Genomic DNA, 27,193 nt, shown 5'->3' with positions numbered 1-27,193 from the left:
AAAGTTTAAAATTGACCTTATTACTAAACGGAAATGACGACATTTATCAGATTTTAAAAGACAAAGATTCCACATCATGCTTCACAGTTTCAAGAAATTTGGTGTAAATGTTATGGGATATAGCGTCAACAAGGAGTCAGAAGGAAAGAGAATTATAACAAGCAAAGGTCGATGGGTCTTTTTGTTAACGTCAACGTCTTCCATTAGAGACGGAAGACCCAAATTTAAAAAAAATAGGGAAAAAGAACACGAACGAATAAGGTCTTCCGTTATTCCTTAATAATAATAATAATAAAGAAAAAGAAACTGTAGAATAGCAAGAGGGCCTTCGTGTATGAAAAGGATATCGCTAATAATAGTAAGAAAAAAGAAAAAGAAACAATGGATTCGGTTATGACCGTAATTACATGGATACTTAAAAGTTGAAGCTTAAGTCGATTAAATTACGATTAAGAGTACTTTATTGTAAATCTCATATTTCTGTTGCTATAATTGTTAGCTGAATCCAATTATGGCCTCTTCAGAGAGAAATTCAAACAATGCATTTATTGATTTCTTTATGAACTTCATAAATAATCTGAAACATGACGACAATCATGGTGTTTTGTTGTTTTACTGCCATAAATCTTATACAGAGATAAACTATTTTGTGAGAGATCCTTAGCTGAAATAGATTAAGTTCATATATCTGCTTCTTGATAGTGTCAACAGGAGGATATCTGATAACCTATCAAACACTCGATTATAATCGCTCTGTACACATTCAAACAACCGGCCGATTTGACTATGAATCAAACTTTTTTTGTTAAATTTAAAACTGAATGAACGACAATTTATTTCTGTTTTAATGAAAAGAGATTACTGTTACATGTACTTATTCAGTGTAGAAATGGAATTCAATAAATTAATCTAAATTGGTGTAAATTTTGTTTACAGTAACTTATTTTGCACTCATTCTCGTGACTGATAACCCAGATTTTCATGTACCACACACACCATAGTTTTTGTGAGAGAGCAACTCCTGTAATACTAACCAATGACGAGGTTTGTTGTTTTATTTTGATTTTGTTTTAGGAAGGTCCGATTATTTGGTTTTTTTTTTTAGAATAATTCATTATATTTGATGTAGAACTACTGAGTATAACAACAACCAGTAAATCAAAGGGTGGTTGTTGATGTTTCTTCCATTAAAAGAACGCTTTTTCATTTTCTTTTTAAAATTCTTGTTCAGTGTGTACATATACTAGTATTTTGCTAATATGTGGTTTTTTTTATTTTTTTCAATTCATAACAACAACGAGACTTTGTTACTTGTAGGTTAGGATTTAATTTTTTTAATCTGCATGGTTACCTGGCCAGCAATTCATTCGCTCATTATTGTAAAACAAATTTAAACGTTGGTTTTTCTTCATTGCATAAGATCATGGCGTTTTTGCATTAAAATTGTGCACCAGTCCTCCTGTTTATTTGAACCCCCCCCCCCCCCCACTTTAATGTTTTATAGAGCTCCCATTGGGCAAAACTAGCTTTTCATGTACTTCTGTGTCTTCTTGTTAAGAATATGGAAAATAAGGCAAGCAAGTAAAATGCCTATATTAGGATGGATAAGATACTAAAAAGATATTAATATATCTTTTAATTTTCTTTCAAATATCCATTTCAAGCCATGTACTTTACATTAAATATAAAATAGAGTTGTAATTCTTAAATATGTCCGATACGCGCGACATTTTGATTTTAATTGATGTTTGCGGAACTAAAGTCTTTAAAAAGTTTAATTTTTTAAATTTTCAATGCCATCATTTTTATAGTTTGCGAGTCTATGCTCCTTATTAATACCATAGTCTAATTAAGATCAGACATGGCTCATCTTCCCTTATTTTTAATTGTTCTATCTCAGCAATGTGAAAATTGGCATTACGGTCAGACGCGACCTATCTTATATTATTTTTATTTTTTCTATCCATTACATTCAACTGTTATCCTCCCAAACAGGCACTATTTATTTTATTATACTGAATGTCTTAATTTTAGAGAATTTTTTACTGCTTTACGTGAATTCTACGGCGAACCGTACGCGCATAATTTACGCGTAAATGATGCGCGTACGGTTCGCAGTAGAATTCAAGTCATTCCTATAGAAAAGCATTTGAGTGTTCTTTAAAATTGACATTCAGTATAATAAAATAAATAGTGCCTGTTTGGGAGGATAACAGTTGAAATTGACACCCCTCGAAAACCATTGTCAACCACCGCTTCGCGTCGGTTGACAGTGGTTTTCTCGGGGTGTCAATTTCAACTGTTACCCTCCCAAACAGGCACTATTTATATCGTGTTACCCGTTGCTAAGTGTGTTGCTAACGCTGAGGTTAATAGAACGGATTATCAACTGCGTCTAAACCAATCAGATTTCAGTATTTAACATGAAAGTTTATAACCCTGCTATTGTTTGACAATGGTAGCTCACCAAGAATAATATTCGAATCATTAAAACCAACTCTTTCAGTGATCTTTCTGTATATAAATGAAGACTTAAATCACTCCAAAGGTATTTGTATTATTGTGCTTAAATAGCGGTGCCTTACTTCTCTTGCACATCGAACACGAGTATCGCTCATACACAGTGCATAACGATGTATCTTTCTGAAGACCCCAGTGGCACTACATCCAGCACAGTAGATAAATGAAAGTAAATCCAAGAAAATAACAATGTTACTGCGTTTCTCTTGTTTTTTTTTTTACAATTGACACCTCTCGAAAGATATTTTCAACTTTCGCATTGCGTCGGTTTACAATGGTTTTCTCGGGGTTGTCAATTTCAACTGTTACCCTCCCAAACAGGCACCTGGGCACTATTAATATAATGTTACTCTCTTGTATCACGAGTGTTCGTGATTTATCAATTTAAGTTATTAGGGCCCCGCAAGGATTTGCGGGTGCCCTATAGTTATCACTCTGTCTGTCCGTCCGTCTGTCACTCTTCCGTCCACAAATTTTCTGTTTGTTTCTAATAACTTTTTTATGGTTGTCCAATCAAGTTCATATTTGGTATAGTAGTTCAGTAGGCAGAAATACATATTTTGATGCTAAGTTTGGTTTTCTATGTCTTCTGGTTTGGAGCTGGGGTGGTGGGGTAGATTCCTTAACTATGCATAAGAATGAATGGGCAAAGAGAGATAACTGCTGAGAATGTTACCATTGTATACTTGGAAGGCTGTGCAATATTTGTCCTTTGGGATTAATTAACCTTCCACAGGAAGAAAATCCTAAGCCCTATCTTTATCTGTCACATTGAGATTAATTACTGCACTGCCTGTGTCTGCAAATGAACTTTGTTTTGAAGTTAAGGTCAATTTTGAATGATGTGTACTTTTTGAAAATTTGGATCCACTCGGGGTTTACTTTGGGTTTACTCGGGGTTTACTTTGGGTTTACTCGAGAATTGCTTTTGGAGTCAACTATACGCACTGAAGTGTGAAGTTGACCTGTATTTTATCTTATCATCCTACTGCCTGTCATTCCTGCCCCTTGTATATTCCGAATACACATGTAGCGTCTGCTTTCAGGGTATTTTTCTGATCGGGGTTTACTCTCTGTGTCCACTCTGGGTTTACTTGGGGTTTACTCTGGGTCCACTCTAGTAAACCCAGAAAGTAAACCCAGGGTTTAGTTGGGGTTTACTTTCTGTTAGGTTGGGTCTGATCGGTACTATAGTATTGTGTACATTCTTTGAAATATGGATTTAAAATATAATATTCATACTTTATTTTGGTTAAATAACCGTACACAATGATTTATGATAATTTTATTGAATTCTAAAATCAAGATATATATCAAGATATCCTTTTTCACTATTTTATTTTTTAATTATTCATTTTATTTTTTCTGCCTTAATGCTGTTAATTTTAACAGGTAATCAGATAATAACCCCATTCTGTCATTTCTGAAAAAAAATCTTATTGTAAATTTAGAAGAAAAGGATGAGAGAGCAGAACAATTAATCCCCTGGGATTAATAATTATCTTGCCTGCTGCAGAAAATTTAGAGGCTTATCTCTATCTGTCATGTGAAGATTAATGAACACCTTTGTCTGCAAATGATGCTAGTTTTGAAGTTGAGGTCCACCCTGGGTGATACAATGTATTTGCATTCACTGAAGGCTTGCATTTTATAAAACACCTGTTTAAATTTATTTTAAATACACATTTAATTTATTATTTTTATAAGACATGAGGTTATCCCTGTTTTAAGCAGATACAAGGTTACTATTTAGAGTTTTTTGGACATTCAGGAATTATCTTGAAATTTTAAAAATACAGTTGTTACTTATAATTTTCATTTTTTTTTACCACCTTATATACATGTATATTGCAGTTCTTTACTCTTATGCCGGGCATTTATTTTTCATCATTGTTAATATAAAGAGGATGGAATTCAAAGTTTTTTTCACTTCTCTATAGTAATTGTCATAGCGGGGCCCTTCCTGACTGGTCAGTTTTCTAGTTTTTAAGCTGTATTTTCAACGTGCTTTATTCCTAATTGCTAAGTTTCACACTGACAAGTTTCATGGAATCTGATCATTTGATGGTTACGGAAGGTCTCTGAAAAACCAAGTTATATCGTGATTAGATGGTATTATCATACTGCTCATTTTGTACATTTGTTCAAATGATGTTAACAGCTTAACATGTATGCTTCATATTCATGTATGTTTTATCTTCAGGTTGTTTGTTCTCCTGTTCTGTTTCATTGTAACAACTTCGTCTGAGGAATGGTGGCTGAGTCCTCAAAATGGTCCAACATGCAAAATTAATACTTGTAGAGAAAAAGACGCGACATGTGAATGTTCGCTTACAATTGATCATAAAGTTACCATGATGACAAAGAATCCGCCAATGCTAGTTCGACCATACAACGGAAGTCTATATCTGTACAACGATACAAATTATAGATTTCCACTACCTGATGAGAAGATGGCTGAGGTCATAACTGCAGATGGATATGGATCACGTCTTGTCATAACTATTAATGAAAGGTTTCCTGGCCCAACAATTGAAGCACATGAAGATCAGACAATGATCATCCATGTTCGCAATTTAATGCACACAGATTCCACCACAATCCATTGGCATGGCATGCATCAAAAAGGAACTCCAGAGTTTGACGGCGTGGCCTTCATCAGCCAGCCTCCCATCCTCCCTGGTGGAACGTTTACGTACAGATTTAAAGCACAGCCGCACGGTACCAATTTTTACCATGCTCATATCGGAGACCAACGTAGCATGGGTCTCTATGGAGGGCTTATTATTTATCCGAGATACAAGTTTTACTCACAGCCACAGGTTGGATTCACCGTCATCCTTCAAGACTGGAACCATGACGATGAGCCAGAGACATTGTATCAGCGCATGCTAAATGGTGTGTATGATCTTAAAAGCTACACATTGATAGAACCTACATCTTCTGTTGATGGAGCCAATTTTAGCAGATTTCATATCCATTCTGCCTTGATCAATGGTAAAGGGCGCTTTTACACAGGACATAATAATATTGGAAGCAGTTTTACACATAATGGTGCTCCTTTAGAAACGTTTCGAGTAAAAAGGTCTGGTAATTCTAGGTTTCGTGTAATTAGCGCTGCTACATTGTATCCCTTTCGCGTCTACGTTCAAAATCATCATAGATTAATTATTCGAGCATCGGACGGCTTCGAAATTCTTCGAGGCGTAGGGAAAAACAGCGAAGACTTGGTTGTGGAATCCTTCATTATTCATCCCGGTGAAAGGATGGATTTTACAGTTAACTTTGATTCAGATCCTGGAACTTACCTTCTAGTGGCTGAAAGTATTGAAGACCTCTCCAAGAAAACACCTCCTGAGTACCATGCAGCCGAAGCGTTGATTCTGTATGAAGGAGTGCCTTTAGTGTATCCAAATAAACCAGCTGATGATCAGAGTCACTGTACATCTAGAGCACCATGCCCAGTATTTAACTGCCCATATCTTTTCTATCCCAAAAATAAAAACAGAGAGTGTCTTACATTTGATAAAGCCAATAGTAATGAATACGAGTCAAAATTCCAAGAAATACAAACTGCCGATGAGACACTCTTCTTTAATTTTGCATTTCCGGGACAACCAGGAAACACACCAGGCTCAGTCAACGGACATCAGTTCATTCCTCCTGTTTATCCAATATTGACAGATGAAGAAAAACTTACAACTAAATGTTCAAAGAACGATTGTAGCGAAGATAAAATATGTAGCTGTACTTACAATGTCGAATTGCAATCCAACAGAGTATACCAGTTTGTCTTAACTAATCTAGGAAAAGGAAAAGGCTGGTCCCACCCTGTTCATTTACATGGCCATTATTTTTATGTCATGAAAATGGGATTTGGAACCTATAATGAAACATCTGGAAAATTCTTGCTGTCATCTGATGATATTGCATGCCTAGGTAACAAAAGCTACTGCAATGTCGCTAGTTGGGCTAATAGTAATTGGACAACGACTGAAAACAATATCCCTGGTCTCCAATTAGAATATCCACCTGAAAAAGACACAATTATTGTTCCGACGGGTGGGTATGTTATCATTCGTTTTAAAGCTAACAATCCCGGTGCCTGGTTTTTCCACTGCCACATCGACCTTCACAACACAAATGGAATGGGAATGGTAGTGTTGGAATCGAAAGACAAATGGAGATATAATGGTAAGATTTGTTTTAATAAGTTTTAAGGTATCTTTTTTTCTCTTTGCGTCATCGCTACATGTTTATAAAAATGGGTTTTTTCTCCTTTTTTACGAACAGGTGTCAACAAAACAAATGGGCCAAACTACAGCATTGTAACGTTTTTGATATTTTGTATGGTGATTTTGTTCCTGGATTGGTAATTGAAAGTCATCAATAGACCAGGAGAGGAAAGTAAAGATGATGCAGAAACAATAGGTTCTTTACGTGGAGATGACCAGGAATTATGTACAGGTTGTTGTATACTGTTAATATACATATGTTCTAAAAATATATTGTGTGTATCCAAATTAATTGCTTTGCTCATATTTAACTTAAATATTGAACAAATAAATTTTTTAAATGTTTTGTTATATTTATGAAAAAGCGTGCACATTTGATTAAGAATTGTTTGTTTATTATCCTTGATTTTTTTTTCTTATCTTTGCTTTTGTGGTTTTTAAGCTTTACGAAATCATTACAATAAATCTCAAGAATGGAAAAGTATGAATTTATTAAAATGATGTTTCAGATTAATAAGCGTCGATTTTTAACGACAGTCTTGTTTACATCAATTTTCAGTCGAACGTCGACGCTTCGTCGGCATCAAAGTCACCAAAATATCCATGTATGCAAATGCACCTAACTATGCTAATTAAAAATTAAACAAGAGGCTAACGGGCCTTAACGGTCAACTGAGTACCGAAGCTCATACACAAACCTGTCGAGGAATCTCATGTATGCATTTCATTAAGTTTCATTCTGGCGTAAAAAAAATATTGTAATGAATCTAATGATGACCACCTCTCTGTCTGAAATCTTTCAAAAAGCAGTATGAAACCTATACCTTTGGTGAAGAACTTTAAGGTCATAAAAGGACCTGATGATATTGAAAGGGTTCAAGACTCTGATATGAAATATTTTCCCCATATTTGTGAACTTCAAAATAGGTTTTATGTGTATGTTTTCATGAATAAAATGATAAGACTCAAATGTTTATATCTAATCGTGAGTGTTTATCATATTCTTATCAATTTCAAAAATATTCATCGCCAGAAGATATCGTGTACTGTTACTAGATATATCCCGTACATGAGATGAAATGAACTCATATTTTAAGATGTGCGTGTTTGGTTAACCTGTATGAGTTATTTGTTTCCATAGACGATTGTTATGAAATACCAGAATGTTAAAATTCCATTACTTAGGCGAGAAATCAAAACAAAAAGCTACAAAATATATTTATTCAATTTATACATACACAATGTTTGCAAAAGGTAGCATTAAAAAGTTGTTATGAGATATTTCTTAGACGTGTTGATCCAATTTCTTTTTTCATGGTTTATGTGATAAATAGTTGAAATTTTTCAAAAACAAACCAACTATCAAGATTTTCTCTCAATTTTCATATTTAAGAATTCACTTTCTCTTCATAACAAATAAATCATAAACCATGTATAAGGAAAAACTTTGTCTTCAAAATTATTGTTTCTTGTTCAAATTAACAAAATGTTTACATCGAGTCCGAAGTTGATAATAACTTGTTCCATAATTGTTTACAAAGAGAACAAATATAAATAATTGTAAAAATCACATCTGTCTCATCTGACAAATGTTAAGATTTTTTCTTAAAAAACATGCAAATATGAAGTTGTATTTTGTCATTGGGGAAGACAAATTTTAAAGCAGTTAATTATGACGTAAATCGTATTATTTCCCATAAAGCATTTCTTTCGGAAGAGGACGGGGCTTCATTAGTTTGGTGAGACGTGTTTTCTGTTCCTGGGTAAGAGCCGGAAGTCTCCCTGATGCTGAGGAAACTCTGGAACTTGTTGGCCGCTTCTGTCAACGACAAAAATGAACCAATGTTTATAATGATTTTTTTAAGTTCTCTGTAAAATACAAGGAAATTTTAAAAATATATTTTTAAAAAATATACATAACTTCATAAAGGATACATGTTTGTTTAATAATTGTTAGTTTTAAAAAACTATTAATTGTATATAGTCATGGTTATCGTGATTATCGCTCTTTGTCGGTTATCTCTATAAAAGTCTAGCGCCACTGGCTGCAATGGAAAAAAGGCGTTTACAAAGAGTAATTAATTGAAGAAGACCGTAAAAGTTCAACTATAAATCTCGAATAATAATAGCGGAAGGAAAGATTCGATTTCGGTAATGCATCAAGATCATACAACGAAGTCAGAATCATCTTAATGATTTATTTGCATCTTTTGATCAATAAAGGTAATCGGGCATAATCGAAACAAAAAAGCAGAGGAAAATCAAGAATATCTTTGACGAAAAACGCGTTGTAGTAATTTGAAGACGATGTTGAGTCCGTATTTATTAAATATCATATCACTGAAAGCAACTTTATTAGTAAGAACTCAAAAGTATTCAAAAGGATTTTAAGGCAGAATCAAAGATATATTAAAGAAAAAGTGATATTTTAAATATATTTTTGGTAAACATGATATGAAAAGATATATGCAAGGGAGCAGTTAATGCATAACCAACCACCGCCAAAGTTTTACATGCAGTATATAGCTGATACATGTAGCTTAGTGGACAATACATGCTTCACGACAAACGTTACCGCCACTCGGGAACCCTCGGTGCTTACGGATTCGTCCAGAGATTGTACAAACGCATAGGAGAACGATTTCTCCCTGTTTCCGAGGACGGGTTCCGACTTAGATTGGGTGGGGCCAGCAGCAAGCACCTGTTGTTGAGTGATGGCGATTTTCCCTGCTCGTGGATCCACCATCAGCTGTTGTCCGTCGGTAAACATCCGGTTGAAGTTGTTGTCTCGGTTGCTGAGTTCCATTCGATATCTTTGCACTTCCCGTCGTAATTTTTCTACTTCCTCGTTGTAATCCTGAAAGAAAGAAAAAATTAAGGACGATTTAAACAGTGCCATAATTCTATTGTCCAATATTGTCAAACCAATTCTTATTTAACAAATATGAAAGATAGGGTTGTAAATACCAGATGTAGCATTCATCAAGTTGATTTTGTTATTTTGTTGTTATGGAGTTAGTTTTACGAAAATTGGTTTTTAGAGGAATTATTTATATTTATTTAGAGCCTTGATTTGCATTTGATTAGTCCTAAAGTAAATATGTATTTCCATATTAACATCCCCCATTCCTCAGAGTACTTCATGTTATTTCGTTGATTAACATTTTCTGCTTCTCACATTTCCAGAAAAAATCTTAAAACATTACTTCGCACATTTAAATTTTATGAATTGTAAGGCTACCATTAAAATTTCTGTTGACATATTAAGGAAACAAGTCGAAGTAAATGACAATTTTTATTATATTTCTTCATTTCATAAACAGTGAGTGAGTTTCAAACGGTACCGTATGTAAAAATGTAGTAATTTCGGAAGGTTTATTGAGTACATCAGTTAATTCATTTTTCATGATGACTACGCATGCGCTCTAATTTCATGCATAATGACTAATGATAGTTTCGATATTCTTTGATAGAGAGCATATTAGTATGTCATACAGTGTAAATTAACCATTTGAATAGTACACGAGTGATCATATGTTAAGTTCTTAGGTATAAATTATAGAATTCCCTCGTTTCCAAGGCAAACAATTAAACGGATATGCTTAACAAGTGCTCTGTGACGTAATTTTTCACAAAACTAACCAAAACGTGATAATTGTGTATTTCATGCCCCGATTCATTTACAATGATTGAAAATTCTAAAATCGCACTTTAGAAAATTTCCACAATAAATTATTGTTGTGCTTTTTTTTTTTTAAAAGAATTAATGCGGTGTCTGGATTTCATTGTTGACTGAGGCATGAAATAAACATGTGGCCATTACCTTCACCATACGCGACGTATAATTCTGAAAATAAATTTTCCGGATCTATTGGATTTTACAAGAAAAGTGACGCCATGATAATACATTTCTAGGTACCATTTTGACATATTATCCATGCTTGCAAATTTTTACAATTGTTTTCCTAGAAGGAAACCAGGACCCTATCTTTTTTTATTCACTATATATTTAGACTAAAGAGTATAAATTACATTATGTACTTGGAATCTTGGAAATAATATGGGAACAACAAAATAATTATGGGAACAACAAAATAATTTCCACATCATGTATGACATGTACATGTATTCAGAAAAAATATATGTGTGAGAGAGAGACATGGAGAGAGAGAGAGAGGAGAGAGAGAGCGTCAAATCGAAAATTAATTTGCAATTGGTCAGCTAAATATATAAAATACTCAATGATAATCTAAAGCAAAGAAAAGGTTACATAGGTCTATTATTTGACATCAAAGCACCATTCAAGAAATTGTACTAAGAATTCAGCGTGATGGGAGAATGAAAAAGGGGAAACACCAATCCGGTTACAATTCTCTTTTTTTCATCATGATCAAGTTTGAAGACCTTCACGTAAATAGAGCATAAAAGGCATCACTTGGAATGATGAATTAGAACAGAAGGAGAGCTATCCAAGCTGTGTTAAGGAAGGTTCAGAAGAAAATCAGAAGAAGGGAGGACAACTTTATTCGTAAAAATAAAGGCAAACAGCCAAAACCGCGAACTTTTCTAATAAAAAAAACAATAGAAATATACTTTGTGTCAGTATGCTGAATACATTGTAAAAATTCATATATGTATAAAAATCTAGCACCATGCAAGTATGACGTCATACCTTTATCGTCATTGTTCCGGTTGGCTGAAATAAACCACGTGGCGATGAAAAAAGCCACAATTCTGTGAATATTATATATATGTGCACAGAATATGGTACACCAATTTGTTGAAGTTTTGAAGGGTATTGTTACATTTTCTAATTAGTCATACTTCATGTAGATTAGTGATGCTGGCCAAGCGACATCGGAGTTTGAGATTGATTTGACAAATGTTCAATTTTCTTGGCATGTTTTTAGTGATTTTGAAACTTAAGCTTTTCATTTTCGCTCTTTTTCATTTAAAAGTTATTGAGTATTTATAGAGACAGCTGAAATGGTTGCAGCGCAATCTCATTGTATGCGTTGTCAAAATGCAATTTTTAGAAACATACGGCCAGTTTTACTCAAACAATAACTACCACAATATGGTGTTCTACAAACCAATGGACTGTCGTACAAATTGTTGCTTCAACGAAAAAAGTAATTGCCAAGGATTGAGACTTCTTCAGGTTGATGAAAAAAAAGGATACAGTTGTCCTTCAACTCACAGGAGTATGATTCATTAGTCCATTTACACTAATTCTTACCGTATATTGCCGCTGGGCCGGTAGCTGGTGAGTGGTTTGAGACCGTTGACTAGCGACCACCTCAGATACTTTTTTGCTGAAGTCCTTTCTCAAATTTTTCAAATCTGTTTCAAGCTTTTGACTCTTGGATTCAAAATGCATTTTTGATCGGTGGGTTTCCTCTAGCAGAGCCTGTAACTGTGCCAACTCTCGTTCTAACTTCTCGTTACTCTTTTCCAAGTCTCGGATGATCTCTTTATAGTGTTTCTCACTCTCGCTCTGTGTGTGTTCCAGATTGGCCACTTTCTGTCGTAGTCTTTCCAGTTCCTGATTTTTGCGGTGAATTTCTTCATTTTTACTCTGTAGTTGTTCTGCTACTCCTTGCCTTAGTTTTTCAATGTCCTTTTGAGCATTTATTAATAAATCTCTCAGGTTTTGGCTTTCGTTTTTCTCGTCTGTTAATTGCTGCTCCAGAAGTTTAACTTTTTCTTTCCATTGTTCCTCTTTGGTAGATGCTTCCTGTTGAATGGCACTTTTTACCCGCTCACGACTTACTTTGCGTTCATTTTCCAACAACTTTTCCAGTTCTTTTCGTTTTTCCTCACTTTTCTTCAGTTGTTCAATTGCATCCTCTTGAACTAGTGATATTTCGTACTCATACGCGTCTTTAAGAGCTTCAATCTCCACTTCTTTCTCGTGGTTTCTTGTGAACAACATATGAACTACCTGAGTCAATTCTGCCACCTTTTTCGACATTCGAAAGTCGAACGTCTTTTTCGCCTTTTCCTTTTCCGACGTCATTGTCATTTGACGGTAGAGAAGCTGTGAGGCAGATTTAGCTTCTTTGGAATCCAGATTTGCTAATAATATCAGTTACGGCTAGTTTCCGGAAGAAAATCACTTCCGATAACAAACCTTTGCCGCTATAGTGATAAACACGTTCCCCTTTTGAAATGGCCCAATTTCTCCTTTGTTAGAAAAGTCCTGGAAAAATAAAAGAATATGAATAAGTATAATTTAGCTTGTTAGGCATATTTCTGGTGCTAATAAAGAATAAGAACACAGTTTATGCCTTCAGCTCAAATTGGGCTGGTAACAATACACATCCAATAACATTTATTGATTGGAATTAAGAGATTGTATTGGTTATAAATCATCGACAATGGTTTGGACTGAGTTATTGACTGCAGACAAGTGCTAGCTTTAAACAGCAACTCTTGAAAGTGCAGCTTATATTGACGAACGTGAATGTTTATTTTGTATTCTTCAGGTGTATCGACCCCACTTAGAGGAGATAAGAAGGTTGTGAAAGGCCACAGTGGATGACCATGCTTGTTAATGGGAAAATGTCTTTTGTGGCGAGAAATAGCGTCTTAATAAATTTTTTCATAACATTTTTGACAGAACAAATCGAAATCTTTCAATTAAGAATTTTACACAGAGAGAGAGAGAGAGAGAGAGAGAGAGAGAGAGAGAGAGAGAGAGAGAGAGAGAGAGAGAGAGAGAGAGAGCGAGAGAGAGAGAGAAAAACTTAGACATAGACAGACAGGCGGACGGACAGAATGACAGCGAAAAAGAGGGAGACAGAGTAGGTTGTTTAGGGCAACTTTTTTTTAAATATATGAATAAAAGGTTTTCGATTATGTCAAGAGATTATTTAAAGTGGTATATGTTTAATTCTATAATTGCTATAATGGGTGTACAGAACAAACTCGGTTGGATCGATCGATCCCTGGGGCCGTCGTTTACAAAGCTCTTCAATAAAAGGGTTATATTCAAAGTGCGTTTAAGTCTAATAAAGAAAATATCGAATCGATTGATGAAAAACCGAAATCCGGAGTATATTGCAATTTAAATCATTCATTACTTGATGATCCGATTTTAAAATTATCGGATTAACTCCCTGGTGGTGATAGAGATTTGTGCGTTAATATTGAAACATTGAAAGCAGAGAACTGGATGGATTTCGACATTTAATGCTATAGAACGTATGGATCATGCTGTATAGTAACAATACCAAGCATACGGATCGCACAGCATAATATTGAACAAATCAAACGCCCCATGTTTCTTTTCCTCTACAATTAGGTGGAAACAGATCATCGTCCTAGTTTGTTTTGATAATAATTGTACCATTCATTAAAATAGATGCTAAATCCCTTTTTTCTGTACATACATGTAGATTCAGTGAAATATGTTTAAACTGAACTCGGAGAGAGATACACTTAAAATAAGGTACGAATAACATTGATGTGAATTTCATGGAGCAGGGCTCCTTAAATATGTGTAGTCTCCCAGACAAAATGCAAACAGAATGCGGGATAATTAAGTCGGTTGACAAAGACCGTTGTTCAATTAATCGGGTGTTTTTAACTTTGATGAATTGAATTCTAAACCTTGTCCCAAATACAGAGGGTAGGTGTGAGGTTCGTCGCAGGAAAGGTTTACCGCCTCAGAATAGATACGTATAAAGTTAAGGCACCTTGATGTTGATTTAAAAACCCTGAACTATTCAAGCTCGATATAGAACGCATATATAAATTCCTTTGATAAAATTGTGAAATAAATTTGATATCTTGAAAAAAAAAACCATTGAAAAGAAATGATTTGATTTTCTTCTTTAATTTTAAAGATAAATATTTTTTCTGTTAATAAAATCGGTGTTAGTTCGTTTCGAGTTTCAATGGTTTGAAAGAATATAAAAGGAAAGTACAAAGCTACTTCAATACAAAAGGAGGTTGTTTTGTTGATTGTGGGACTAATCTGTCAGACCCCATCATCCATCACGGCTAGAGGAAGCCGCCGTCCCTTCCATCAAAACGCACAACTGATGCTGTCCCTGATTGATTGACGTCACCCAGAGTTTAGGGAGAATAATGAATGAGATGTATACATCTTAATCTTTTTTTTCCGAAACATACACCTTTGCACCTTCTTATTAAGTAAAAACCAAACCAGCATTGTAAACATTGTTTTTTTACACGGAAAATAATTTGTATGGATTTGGGCCATAATTTTCAATCTTTGAATAGATGGCATGGCGTCATTAAGAAATGGTGGTTGTATCGATATCGTTAGTAGTTTATTGACTTTTGAGACTTGTGTGAAAATTGAATACGTGTAACAGAGTCGATATTAAACGATAATGCAACGGCCAAGGTTGATTTATCTTTCTCATCACTGAAATATCACAAACCTGTAAAATCCATTGAGTTAATTTGTTTGGCAAGAGCAAGCATAGAACCTTATTTAATTTAAATTGTCACGTTTTGAACATAATCATACTTTCCAACTTTCACGATTAGAAAAAGTGTATACAAAATGGAAGATCTACACATACTGTCATACGTTTACTGTGTACTATCGTTACCATTCCGTGAACGAATAGTTAGATCCGAAGATCGTATATTTTTAAGATAAATATCTCTCTCTCTCTCTCTCTCTCTCTCTCTCTCTCTCTCTCTCTCTCTCTCTCTCTCTCTCTCTCTCTCTCTCTCTCTCTCATAGGGAGGAAAACAAAAATATATGCACGATATTTCGACCTTGTAAGTCTTGTTATTTTAAAACTAAACTTGTCGCAACATATCCGCGCGATATGAAAGCTAAACATTTGTTTAAATGACTTACCGAGATATGAAATCACAAGAATAAATTGTCTATGTTTAGTCATTTTCTACATCCGGTTTTTTCCTCTCATTTGAAAATAACAATAAGGGGATTTCTATCCCGTTTCTCGAGGAGACATGTTGTTGTTATCCGATTCACAATGGCCGACTCGAGTTACCAGTTGTTAAATTCCAGTTATCAAAATCTTCTGCTGGTGTTGTTTCGGGGAGGATTTTTGTTGAAGATCGATCTTGTGATACCTTATCACACACAGACCAACCTATTGAGAGAGAAATATTGTGGAGTTTTAAAGCCTCCACGACGGTGCAAAGGCAGGGTAGACCCCGAATGGTAGAATTGGTACCCGTGAATCAAATCACAAAAGGGAACGACAATCGCTTGAGCTGTCAAGAATAGCCGCAGTGTAAAAAAGCATTAATGTAAATATGTAGATATATTTAGTGATTTTATTTGTTGCAGGATTGTTTGCGGGTATTTAAAAATCTCGTAATCTGGTGCGGTCATTTCGTAGCGTCCTTAGAAACAATGAAGTTCTAATCTACCTATTGTGTCGATAAGGACTTTTCTGTTGCTCGGACCTAGTCGTTCTAAAATTACTAAATCAAATAAAATAGGATTAAAAAATACAGAAAATAATTTGGTCTGCTTTAGAATTGTCGAGACACTCGCTTATATGTGAATTTGCAATAGGGATCGCCTCCCATACATAACCACAGAATATCGGCGTAGCAGATTGCATCTCTTCACTTCAATGGCTATGGATATTTTGCAAACATACACAGACAGACAGACAGACGGACGGACGGACAAACGAACTGACCAACAGACAGAACGACGGATCAACAAGCAGACAGACAGAAAAGCAGAAAGGAAGGGGAAAAAGAGAAAGAAGTTGTCAAGAAATTTTAAGAGATATGCGAAAATCTGTTTTCAAGAAGCATTTTTTGTCATAATCAATCCTCTATTGATGCTTTTTGTATAGCTCAGCTGATGCAAGCACATACCTTGTCAAACAACATGCACTGTGGTGCAGACATGTTTCTACGTCTTCAATTGAGATTGAAGTTATTTATATCTTTCAGTGTTTTGTGCAAAACAACTTAGATGTAATTAGTCAATTATTTCAGCTAAAACTGCCTCGTGTGAACTTCGCAATACGATGTGTTCCAGATCGTCTGTATCCCTCCGGTGACGTTGCACAGATTGTGATGTCATGACCTGTACGTGTGACCTGTCACCGTGGGCAGGTGAACCCGCATCAATCGCTCCCACGGGACTTCATTACCCGCTTTCTTCGTTCATCTCCCCCATGGCATATACTGCATAACGTACATTACCTATTTACTAATTTTTGCACAATGACATTAGCTAAATATACGGAGAAATTTTCTATATGATATATTTATTTGTACTCTGTTTCATCTTTAGTTATACTAAAATTAGACGTTGTTATCCCCTCGTGCGGCTTGTTGCTGATCAAGGGGATGGGGCATTATATTGATTGATTTGATATCACTGAGTACATACAACTCACATTTTACATGATGTATGAGGTAAACAAAGAACACGGTAAATTGTTTTGGTGTATTGACGACGACGGAGGAGGAAAGACGAATTTCCAGGCCTATTCTGGTTTAGAATTGGCTGATCCTTCTTTTTTGTATTCCAGTGTTGCAGTGGATTTGAACAAACTTCCTTTTTGCGATGGGTGTGTCCCGCTTTTCTAGATACGCGCGTTTTATTAAAGTTGGAATTGGTCTATGATATACATGTAGATCACTTAGAATCGATGTGGGTAGTTACAGTAACAGGCACGTAGCATCGTCGTTTTTGAAAGTGGAGGGGGGGGGGGGCAGACTCATCCAAAAAATCTTGACAAGCAAAAAAAAAAAGAAAGGAAAATTTAAAGTTTCCCAAAATCCTAATCCGTGGGGGGGGGGGGGGGGGGGGGGGGGGGGGGGGCTGGCTTAGTATATAACTTCAATTTTACTCCTCATTTCCTTATTTTCATGTCAATCTTTTACATAATCCCAAAAAAGTGGGGGGGGGGACTCCATGTTAATTCAATTTTTTGTTTGCTGCGAGAAAAAGTGGGGGGGGGGGGCAGGCCCCCCTGATGCTACGTGCCTGAGTAATGTATAATGATATCAGGTATTACAACAATTTTCACAGAAAATATATAGAGTTTTCTCTTAATTGCGTGATTTGATTTGAACATATATTTTGTATCTGAGAAAACAACAAGATTATAAGCAACAAGTTCTGCTTCTTATGCAGAGAAAATGTAGCTTTTGAAACAATTATTGTCTTAAGAGAATAAATTAATTAGATTGAAATTTTACATCATATGTATTAATCAATCATATATTAACAGGAAATGACTGACCCACCTAATTGAAATCAAACAGTGGTCCACTGACGTCAAATAATAAAGATTAAAAATCAAACAAGTTGTTTATTTGTGAGACGTATATAGCCAGAAAAGGCAATGTATCATCAATAAAAATCAAACCAGTCTAGGAGCGGGTAATGAAAATCAAAATCAATTTGTTCTTAATTTCAAACAAAAAAATAATATCGTAGAGAATGTGCTTTAAATTAATGAAGATTTGAGATATTCCGCGACTATTTCCTCCATACTCCATAATACATGTAATTTTGTCTGACGTTGATTACGTTTTGTTGCTGTTTGACTTTTTACTTTGGCGTCTCCTCTACAGTCTCTCATTGTACATGTACATATGAAATCGAAACCAGTGCGACTGCTGGCAAAAGGCGAAGCCAAAACTTAGTCAGTGAACATAGAAATTTTAATTGTACTAGACTTTGACCCGTGCGTGCACGGGTTGACATTGCATATGATATCGGGCTTTTACAAAGTAGATACATCGAAACACCGTATATTGTTGACATTTGCATAACCAAACTTTAAGCCTACAATAATGCTATTAATTTCACTACACTCTGCTGAGTTGGAATAATCTAACTGTGCTTCGGGAAAGGCCTTCACCACAGTTAAAATGTCCCCATATATCCGTAACGTAGCAGAAAATTGCAGAATCGCTCCAAAACGATTTTGGAGAAAATTAATAAAGTTGCATTGAAAATAACAGTCAAATTGTTCACAACAAACCATTTTGAAGCTGTAAATATCTTTCTTCGAAAAGTTTAAATTCTATAATTGCAGAATTCAACATATTTTACACACTTTGTTGACATTTGAAACTCTCGGGATTTTTTTTTATAGTAAATGTACTGTGTTTGAGTTATCACCCGTATTTTCTTTGATGAACAGAAAAAATTTCCAATGAAAATTAACACGCATTTGTTTTATCGTTTCCAAGTTTATCCATGCAAATGTGATATTGTGGATACATAAAATAAAGAGCCCCCCCCCCCCCCCCGGCTGATTTACCGGGAATGTAATGCGCATGTACAAGATTGTAAAGTCAAAAAAATTCAGATCATTTCCGGAATTTTTTGAGGATTTTTCGTTGATAATTAATTAACGAAGCTTGATTGAAAAAAAATAAAAACAAATTGGTAATCTTCAAGTACCAATGATGTTTAAAATATATAAAACAAAAGACAGTACTCTTCCGATTTATCAATATTAAAGCTCAAAAATTCGAGTCTATTATTTTAATATAGTAGTATAGATAGATACCCTGACACTTGACCATGGATTTTGGGGTATCATGTTGATAATTACACAAAGAAGTGTATTCAAATGATATAAACTGGAAAAAATGATTTCACATGAATGAAGAATTGATGATTTTTTATTTTAGTATTTAGTTTTTGATTCCACTTTTAATAGAAATAATAACTGATTAGAAAAAAAATTAAACTTAGGAAGATGGACAAATATGAAACAATTCAATTAATTTAAATGTGTAGAGCTAGAGACACCAGAGAAAGTCAAATATGATATTTTTCAAATAAAACTAAAAAGTCTCAAACACATCAGAATTATTATTATAATTCTTTAAAAAAAATTATTGTTTCAAAATAAAATAAAAATTAATGCTTTGCAAAAACGAATTAAATTTGGTTTCGGAAAACATATGATGAAAATTCATTAATCAGAATTGCTAAAAAGACTTAACGTATGGGTATTTCTTAGTTCTCAGACTAAAACAATGGGGCATCAATGTGATATATAATCGGTTTAAAAAAATAGCTAGCGAATTAATACCATTTTCCAAAACAAAACAAAAACCCAAAAGTAAAACTATGAGACCTTAAAATCAAAACCCATAGTTTGAATTGTATGATAGAAAGCTCTGAAATAAAATCAAAAGTTGTACAATACGTAGCCCATGAATAAAACTATAAATAGATAATGAAAAAAATAAAGAATAAAGCTTAAAGAGAGAACTGGAGATAAATAAACGGTATGAATAATACCAAAGATAACACTCATATCTAACCAGAACAACGTACAGGGAAACACAAAGGGAAATCTAGGACTGGAATAAGAAATGGTAATAAGACATGGACTAGTATCTCATACAGTCTTGCATACATCTTCATACATTACAATCGGACGACATAACTCTACCGCGGTGTACGTAGGTCGGGATAATTTATTAAAGATAACGTTTTGTCCCAAATAAGTGGCGTTTCATCTAGTATTCATTTACAACTTTTAAAACTAAATGTCTTACCTTTAGTTTTTTTTTTTGTTTTTTTTTTTTTGTTTTTTTTTTTTACAAATTTAGTTAGTTACAGAAATACCTATGGATTATTATTGATTTACCTTTGATTTTATTGCTAATTCACCTATATTTGATTCCGTTGTTGTATTCGTTTGTTTTTACTTACTATTGTCGTTATTCTACGTTCACTTTTTGTATTGTTTGGTGTAAAAATTAAGAGACACTCTAAACAGAGTGAGTTCAGCCATACCACACGTACATGTGCATAAATTATGAAATTTTTACTCAACCACTTCTTTCTTTGTATCTAAAAATTTATTGAAAAATTAATCAAAGATGGTTAAAATATAAAAAAATAAAATGCCAACTGATTATGAATGTGTGATTGGTTGATAGCACATAGAGACTGAACATTCAGAATATATTATTTTTATCAATACTAATTATTTTTATCATTTAGCGATATTTAGGGGATTTCTAGAAAAGAAAAAAATTGTAAGTTTCCATTTTGTGCAGAAACTTTATAATCATCAAAGTTCATATCTACGTTTCTTTGAGTTCTAATTGTCTATTTTTGGAATAAAAAAAATCTATATTTTAGTCGATTTGTTGTTTTTTTTGGAATTTTTTATTGATCAGTGTTGCATTATAAGATGATTGTTGTTTACCTACAATGATTCGCCCTATCAAGATTCTCAAGAGATATATACATGTATATATATAAAGCAATCACTGCTATCGCCATCAAAATCATCCGATACAAACTAAATAACCTTTTACTGATCTGGAAAAAACCCAGTATACTCTCTCCCTCTCTGTCTTTCTCTGTCCATATATATGTAAATCAGTTACCATAGAAATAATGTATTGATTGCAATGACCAAGTCTTGTAATTAAGTAATATGACAGCAGCTTATTTAGTGGTGCGATAGCGCAAAATTTGTCCGATAGATTCTCAAGCAGGACTGTCATATACACGTATATTGTAGGCAGGTATAAGTAACAGTAAGGCTGGTGGTGAGTCATTTAATATAGATCACGGAAAGAACTAATAGCGGATATTTTTTCCTGCTATTCAAAGCATATCACTCTATCATTCATATACCTTCAAACGAGAGAGAGAGAGAGAGAGAGAGAGAGAGAGAGAGAGAGAGAGAGAGAGAGAGAGAGAGAGAGAGAGAGAGAGAGAAAATTGAATAAGACAACTTATTTCTTAATATTTATTCTGTTTAATGAACAAAAACATCAGAGAACAACATTGATATGTCATTGAAATAAAACATCAACAAATATAACAAGCAATGTTAAATAAGTGCATTGGTCGATTATTTGATATCGTCATACGTGCTGCAACATCACAAAACTGGGTATCTAATAATTAGGTCAAACTACAGGTAAACCTATCCTACAGTTCAACCACTCACTGTCTGTACAACCATGTACGGTGCACGTATCACAGAAGTATAAATAGTTTGTAGATAATGACGTCATTTAGCTCGGTTACTGCGACGCCAGAAGATAGACCCAGAGGGGATCGATATTTAAGTGATTATTTTCCTGAAAACTGAGAGGTCTCTGGATATTCCTCACAAGCCTTTCAGCCAGAATCCTCTTCCGTTCGTTCTTCAGCTTGGAGAAGAAGTCTAGGTCGTTGTGCAGACTGTTGCTATCTAGATCACTCAGACCAACGTTTTGTTGATTATTGTTTGTCTCAGGATACAGCTTTGTATTCTCAAAGTTCAAGAACCCTCCGGGGGGTGTTGGATACACTTGTGTGGGTAAGGGGTCGAACGTGACCGAAAACGTATCCCCTTGAACTGGGTCCACAAAGTCGAGTTTTTGCGCTAAATGGTTGCTCTGTGTCGCTTTGGTCGTGCTTTTCTTGCTACCATCCGTAGTAGAAGCGACGGGGGTCACTGAGGGGTAATCGTAGTTGTAGTCATAATTAAGGAACGAGTCTAGCAGCGTCGGGGTTGTGGTAGGGGGTAGCATCGTGTCTGATTTACTGAAGCCGCTCTCTCCCGGGCGCGGGAACCTGGTACCGAGGTTCAGAGTCTCCTCTGTGAACTTGGCGAACGGGTCTTTGGCGCGCACTGTTCTCTGGTACCAGCGACTGGCCTCCGAGTGGTCACGACCTAAAACAAAAAACATGGACTTTGATGAACTTTGTTATTAAAATTTGGAATTGAACGAATGTACACGTGCAGGAAAAGTCCCTTGCATTTTCCTTTTCTTTACGGTGAATGTCCATAATATGCAGGTTTAGGAAAACAAAACAAGAAATGAAAAAGTTCAAATTTTGTAGATTTTGTGAAAACAAAACACGAAATAAAGAATTTTTGGTATTATGTATTTTATGCATTAAAGATTTTGAAAAATCAATCAAGAAAGAAGCAAATATAAAATCATTTACTAGTAAATACTAACAGTGGAATTTAGTGGAAGGTCCCTACACGTCAAATTTTACTTTCAAATTGGTTAGATTCTTGATTTTCTTTAGTGTTATTTTTTTTTTGTCAAAGTGCGATTTAAAGCTTAACTAATAAAATGGTGCAAATATTTATTACAAAGAGAAGAAACCTTGCGTTAAAAATCTTAAATTCATGATCAGTTTTGCAAAAGTCGAAAAAAATAAGAGGAAGAGCCCAGTAAAAAGTGATCAGATCTTAATGTGAGTACCCTGTAAAATCAGATTTAATTAAAAGATTTTCTCATCTACCTCCTTTAGGAAACATCCGAAGAAATTTAACTTATTAGACGCATAATTTAAAACAATGTACAACTAAAGCTATGCATTTCAATACCATTTTGTTGCATCTTGACCAAAAAAGATCTTAGAATAAAGGAAACTAATTTATTATTTTAGATTCTCTTAGAGATAGATAATTTTGTCAAGCACGTAAAATTACATTTGTTATACAAGAGATATAAAAGATGGACTATGATGCAAAATTTAAAAAAAAACTTACGAATATCTTTCATCGAAGAAGATTTTGCAATGATTCTGTTTTAATTGTACTTATATACCATAGAATGTGAAAGTCAAATACATGTATAAGTAAATATTGTACGTTTTACATGTCAACTTACCCATATGACCGGAAACCACGTGATGAAGTAAGAATATCGATAGAAAAGTCCAAACACCCTGCAAAATAAATATATATATTATATTTACTAGTTCATAATTTGATTATAACATAACGATAATCACATTCAACGCTTTTGTGTTTCATTAGTTTAATTTGTACACACTGCATGGATTGAAACTAAATTTCCCTTACATTACATGGATAAAAAGTTGCCGAATTTCCCCATATCATGAATTTCCCCTTATTCTGAACTAACTGTCATTTATATGAGATAATAAAGATTTCTCGTCTGATTTTGGAAATGTTCTTCAACGATTTTAAAGTTTTACATTAATTATAAATTTAGATCGCTGATTTACTGTAATTAAAGAATGCTTTAGAATGTTCCTAATATACATCAGAAAATGGCCTTGACCTGTCAAATTTAACCTTAATTCTTGAAGCCAGATGTCACATTGCTACTGAAATATCAATATCTAGTCGATTCATTTTGAATCTTTTTGACACTAATGCATGAGATGATCAGGGTTATAAGGGAATTATCGACCTTGACACTCGACATATGGGAATGTTTGAATTTTTTTTTACATTGTCTTTACAAGATTTACATTGATAAACAAAATATGTTCAGTGTGATTGTTTCATTCATGTATATTTAAATATTTGTCCAGCCGGACAGACAGACAAAAGTACTGAAGTACGGACGGACGGATAGAAAGACAGATGGACAGTTCTAATCAATGTAGTAAGAACGGAGATACCCTAACATTTCAAGCGGAACAAATAAGACAAAGGGGATTGGGCCACTTGATTGGGACACATTGGCTAGTGAGACCACACCGTGTCAGGTTAGTGAAGGTCAAGATGAGTCACCCCCAGGACTGGTTCTACTGGGGACCACGGACTGACAGATGACAACTATCGGCGGTCATTTTACTTGGAGTTTGACCACATTTATTGGTCTTCTAAATCAAAGACTTCGATATTTTGATGGAGCGACATATAATCGCCGTTTGTGGTCCGTTATTCAAAGGTGAAGAAATGCAGAAATACAGACATATATATTATTTCCTCCAAACCAATGATTTCTATGTGCGCCTTTTTTAAAACTTTGCGGACATGCTATATTATCCGTTCTTGGCATGTGTCGGTTTCTGATGTCCTATCTGATTAAAACAAGGGGGGGGGGGGGGTATAAAAAAAAACTAATAAAATCGGACTGCATTCGAATTTGTTGATTAAGCAGGACCAAATGTTTGAAAATGAATTTGTCAATCAGTGTAATCTTCTATAACAGTTTATTTATTTGCTCGTGAGTATCTGTATTCCAAACCAATATGTCCCACGCTGTTGCCATCGGATGCAATGCTAGACTGTGGTTAATAACACAAACTAACATTGATACCAAGGTATTAATGAATCTAAAACCTGTAATTAATGTTTCCATTAAGTAGAACAACAACACTTAGCCTCCCCCGCCATAGTTATAGAACGACAGGTGCACAATGAAGAGGAAGTAAAACACGGCGTCCCAAGACCAGGCGATGATTGGTCAAACGAAACAAAATGACGTTATGTCGTTGGCCAATTCCTAATTTCGTTCTAAGCCATTGACGGTGTCTTGATAATGACAGGCAATAATATTCTTGTAACTTTCTTGTCGATGCTCATAACTAATAATCATTTTATGTGAAGAACAATGCATGTAAGACAACTCCTTGCATAATGCCATTAATTGGCCGTGTAAACAACAAATAGGCATAAAAAAGGAAAATGTTCACTAGTACAGTTCATGGTTTTAGTTTCATATAAATACTTTGTATATTCTATATACTAATTTAAGTATCTGGAAAATATGGACTACGGGAAAATATAAATAATATATTGAAAAGTGAAAAATCATATTCATGGCATCATCGTAAATTTCTGTAACTTTCATGTATATGGGATACATGTAGCAAATATTGAGTAGCAAACTTAATTTGGACTATGTGAAGCTATTTTGACACACTATTAAGTAAATAACTTGAATTAAAAAGTTACCATTTAGATGCAAATTGAATTTCGAGGCAGTAAGAAAAATGTCCATAAGTTGAAATTAAAATGTTCGACAAGAAAAAAAGAAAATCTACTTCACAGGTTTTTTCCCAAGAACGACCTGAATAATACATCTCAATTCATAAATATTCAAGTTGACGGATAACTTTGTCCGTAATAACAATGGCCGTAACACTGAAGCAGCGGCATTAAATGAGTAATTATGTGCGAAATATATTATTTATCATAAAGGTATGTTGCATTAGCATTAGGCCATGCTGTCAATTACTTATCAAGAAAAGCACTTTTAAAATCTCATCAACAGTTTTGTATTTCGGAAAGTGCAAAATGGAATAAGATTAAAAGAATATGAAATATGGATATGATAATTTTAGCGGTTTTGATTAAATAGATATTTTAAAAAACAAATATGATTTATCATATTTTGGTAATTAATTAAATAAACTGAGCTGTCTTGAGAACTTTTGTACTTTTACTTTTCTGTTATTTGCTGTTTATAAATGAATCAGAAAAAGAATTTTTATGCAAAAAATATGCAAAAGGCAAACAAAGAAAGACGATAATATAAACATAATATAACTGTCTCATTTATTTCGTGAAATGTGTCCAGTTTTGCATTGATGCATATTGTTTTTCTGAATACCATGGACTTTGTTTTGCCTTTCGTGTCCTTTTTTTAGTTTAATGTGCAATTTCAATGTTGCAAATTCAAAAAAAATTCTTACAGAAAACACGATATCTTTTTTTTTACAAACCCAAATATAAAAGATCAAGATCTCCATTTATCTCGAAAGTTTTTTTATTTCATTTTTGTCATCATGCAGTCAATATGTATGGAACAATGCCACTCACACTTACAGTGTGGCTATATTCTGATACCAATAAAAAAAACCTTTGAACGCTTTGGGACTTGTACGAAGAACCAAAACTTCTGTACATAAAATTGTAAACGTTTGTCTTCAATATCTATCCAGTCTTTTTTATAAGAACGGGGTCAATAGTGCGACCATTTACCCTATCATATATAACCCGCCTAGCTATCCGATGATGAAATGATGGTCCAGCGACAGTTACCACGATGAAAAATGTATGATAGGCTATTTTTGGAAACTTTTCTCACCGGAAATTAATGTTCGGATGACAAACTTAGCTCAGTTTTGTCAGATATGGGTCATTTTGTCAACACTATGGTTATTAATTTGACTGAAAAAAGAGCAAAGTGTCCAGTGGCTTAAATCAAAGCCGAAAACTTATTAGATCTATCATAAGACAACTGAATGCTTCTTTCTTTCTGATGAAAATGTGCCCCCCCCCCCCCCCCCCCCCACACACACACAGAAAAACGTTCAGCTTAAAACAATAACTCAGCTGTATACAGTATTCACAAAATATTTTTTCTTTTCGATTAATTTACCTTTTTCTTAAATTCAGAGTAAATAGACAAACTTGAAATTTTATTTAAATTACAATTTACATTTAATTACATATATTTCCATTATTTTAGAGTAAAAAGATGAATTTAAAAGTTTCATTCAATTCCCGTCGCACGTGTCTCTTGCAATAAAAATAGTTTCTCACCATTTCTCTTGATGTTGATAATCCTTCACAAGCTAAAACAAAATCACATAAATCTGTGTATAAAAGCGGGCGGTGCAAGCTTCCCTGGAATCATGAATGAAAAATGGACTGTCTTGTTATCTTATAGCTCTCTTATTTGAACATATATACGTTCGGCGATGCGTGTAGGCGCGGATGGACACTAGCGAATGATCACAGGGCGCG

General features: G+C 34.3%; 3 protein-coding genes across 8 annotated transcripts; 1 reads left to right on the top strand and 2 right to left on the bottom strand.

Annotated features, from left to right (window-relative positions):
- The first annotated feature begins 939 nt into the window (after nt 1-939).
- Nucleotides 940-7,101, top strand: LOC105326894 (uncharacterized). The gene is made up of 3 exons (XM_034467624.2): nt 940-1,044; nt 4,724-6,714; nt 6,814-7,101. Exons 1-3 carry the CDS (start codon nt 1,037-1,039, stop codon nt 6,894-6,896), a joined length of 2,082 nt encoding a protein of 693 aa, XP_034323515.2. The 5' UTR covers nt 940-1,036; the 3' UTR covers nt 6,897-7,101.
- Nucleotides 7,102-7,962: 861 nt separating this feature from the next.
- On the bottom strand, nt 7,963-16,012 carry LOC105326892 (centrosomal protein of 83 kDa). 6 transcript variants are annotated; one of them, XM_011427118.4, is made up of 5 exons: nt 15,601-16,012; nt 11,995-12,957; nt 11,428-11,451; nt 9,331-9,612; nt 7,963-8,574 (listed from the first exon to the last, which is right to left on the bottom strand). In XM_011427118.4, exons 2-5 carry the CDS (start codon nt 12,778-12,780, stop codon nt 8,443-8,445), a joined length of 1,224 nt encoding a protein of 407 aa, XP_011425420.1. In that variant the 5' UTR covers nt 12,781-12,957; nt 15,601-16,012; the 3' UTR covers nt 7,963-8,442. The 6 variants fall into 6 exon arrangements, with proteins under 6 accessions (XP_011425420.1, XP_011425425.1, XP_065943780.1 ...); XM_011427123.4 differs by having other exon boundaries at nt 9,457-9,612; XM_066087708.1 differs by lacking the exon at nt 11,428-11,451 and adding an exon at nt 10,579-10,602.
- Nucleotides 16,013-21,523: 5,511 nt separating this feature from the next.
- On the bottom strand, nt 21,524-27,193 carry LOC105326891 (uncharacterized). The gene is made up of 3 exons (XM_011427117.4): nt 26,990-27,193; nt 23,352-23,409; nt 21,524-22,396 (listed from the first exon to the last, which is right to left on the bottom strand). The coding sequence occupies exons 1-3, from the start codon at nt 26,990-26,992 to the stop codon at nt 21,762-21,764; spliced, it is 696 nt and encodes a 231-aa protein (XP_011425419.3). The 5' UTR covers nt 26,993-27,193; the 3' UTR covers nt 21,524-21,761.

This window comes from Magallana gigas, chromosome 6, assembly GCF_963853765.1.
Source record: "Magallana gigas chromosome 6, xbMagGiga1.1, whole genome shotgun sequence".
NCBI lineage: Eukaryota > Metazoa > Mollusca > Bivalvia > Ostreida > Ostreidae > Magallana > Magallana gigas.
Note: the sequence above shows the minus strand (reverse complement) of the source record. Positions and strands in the feature narration are given on the sequence as shown.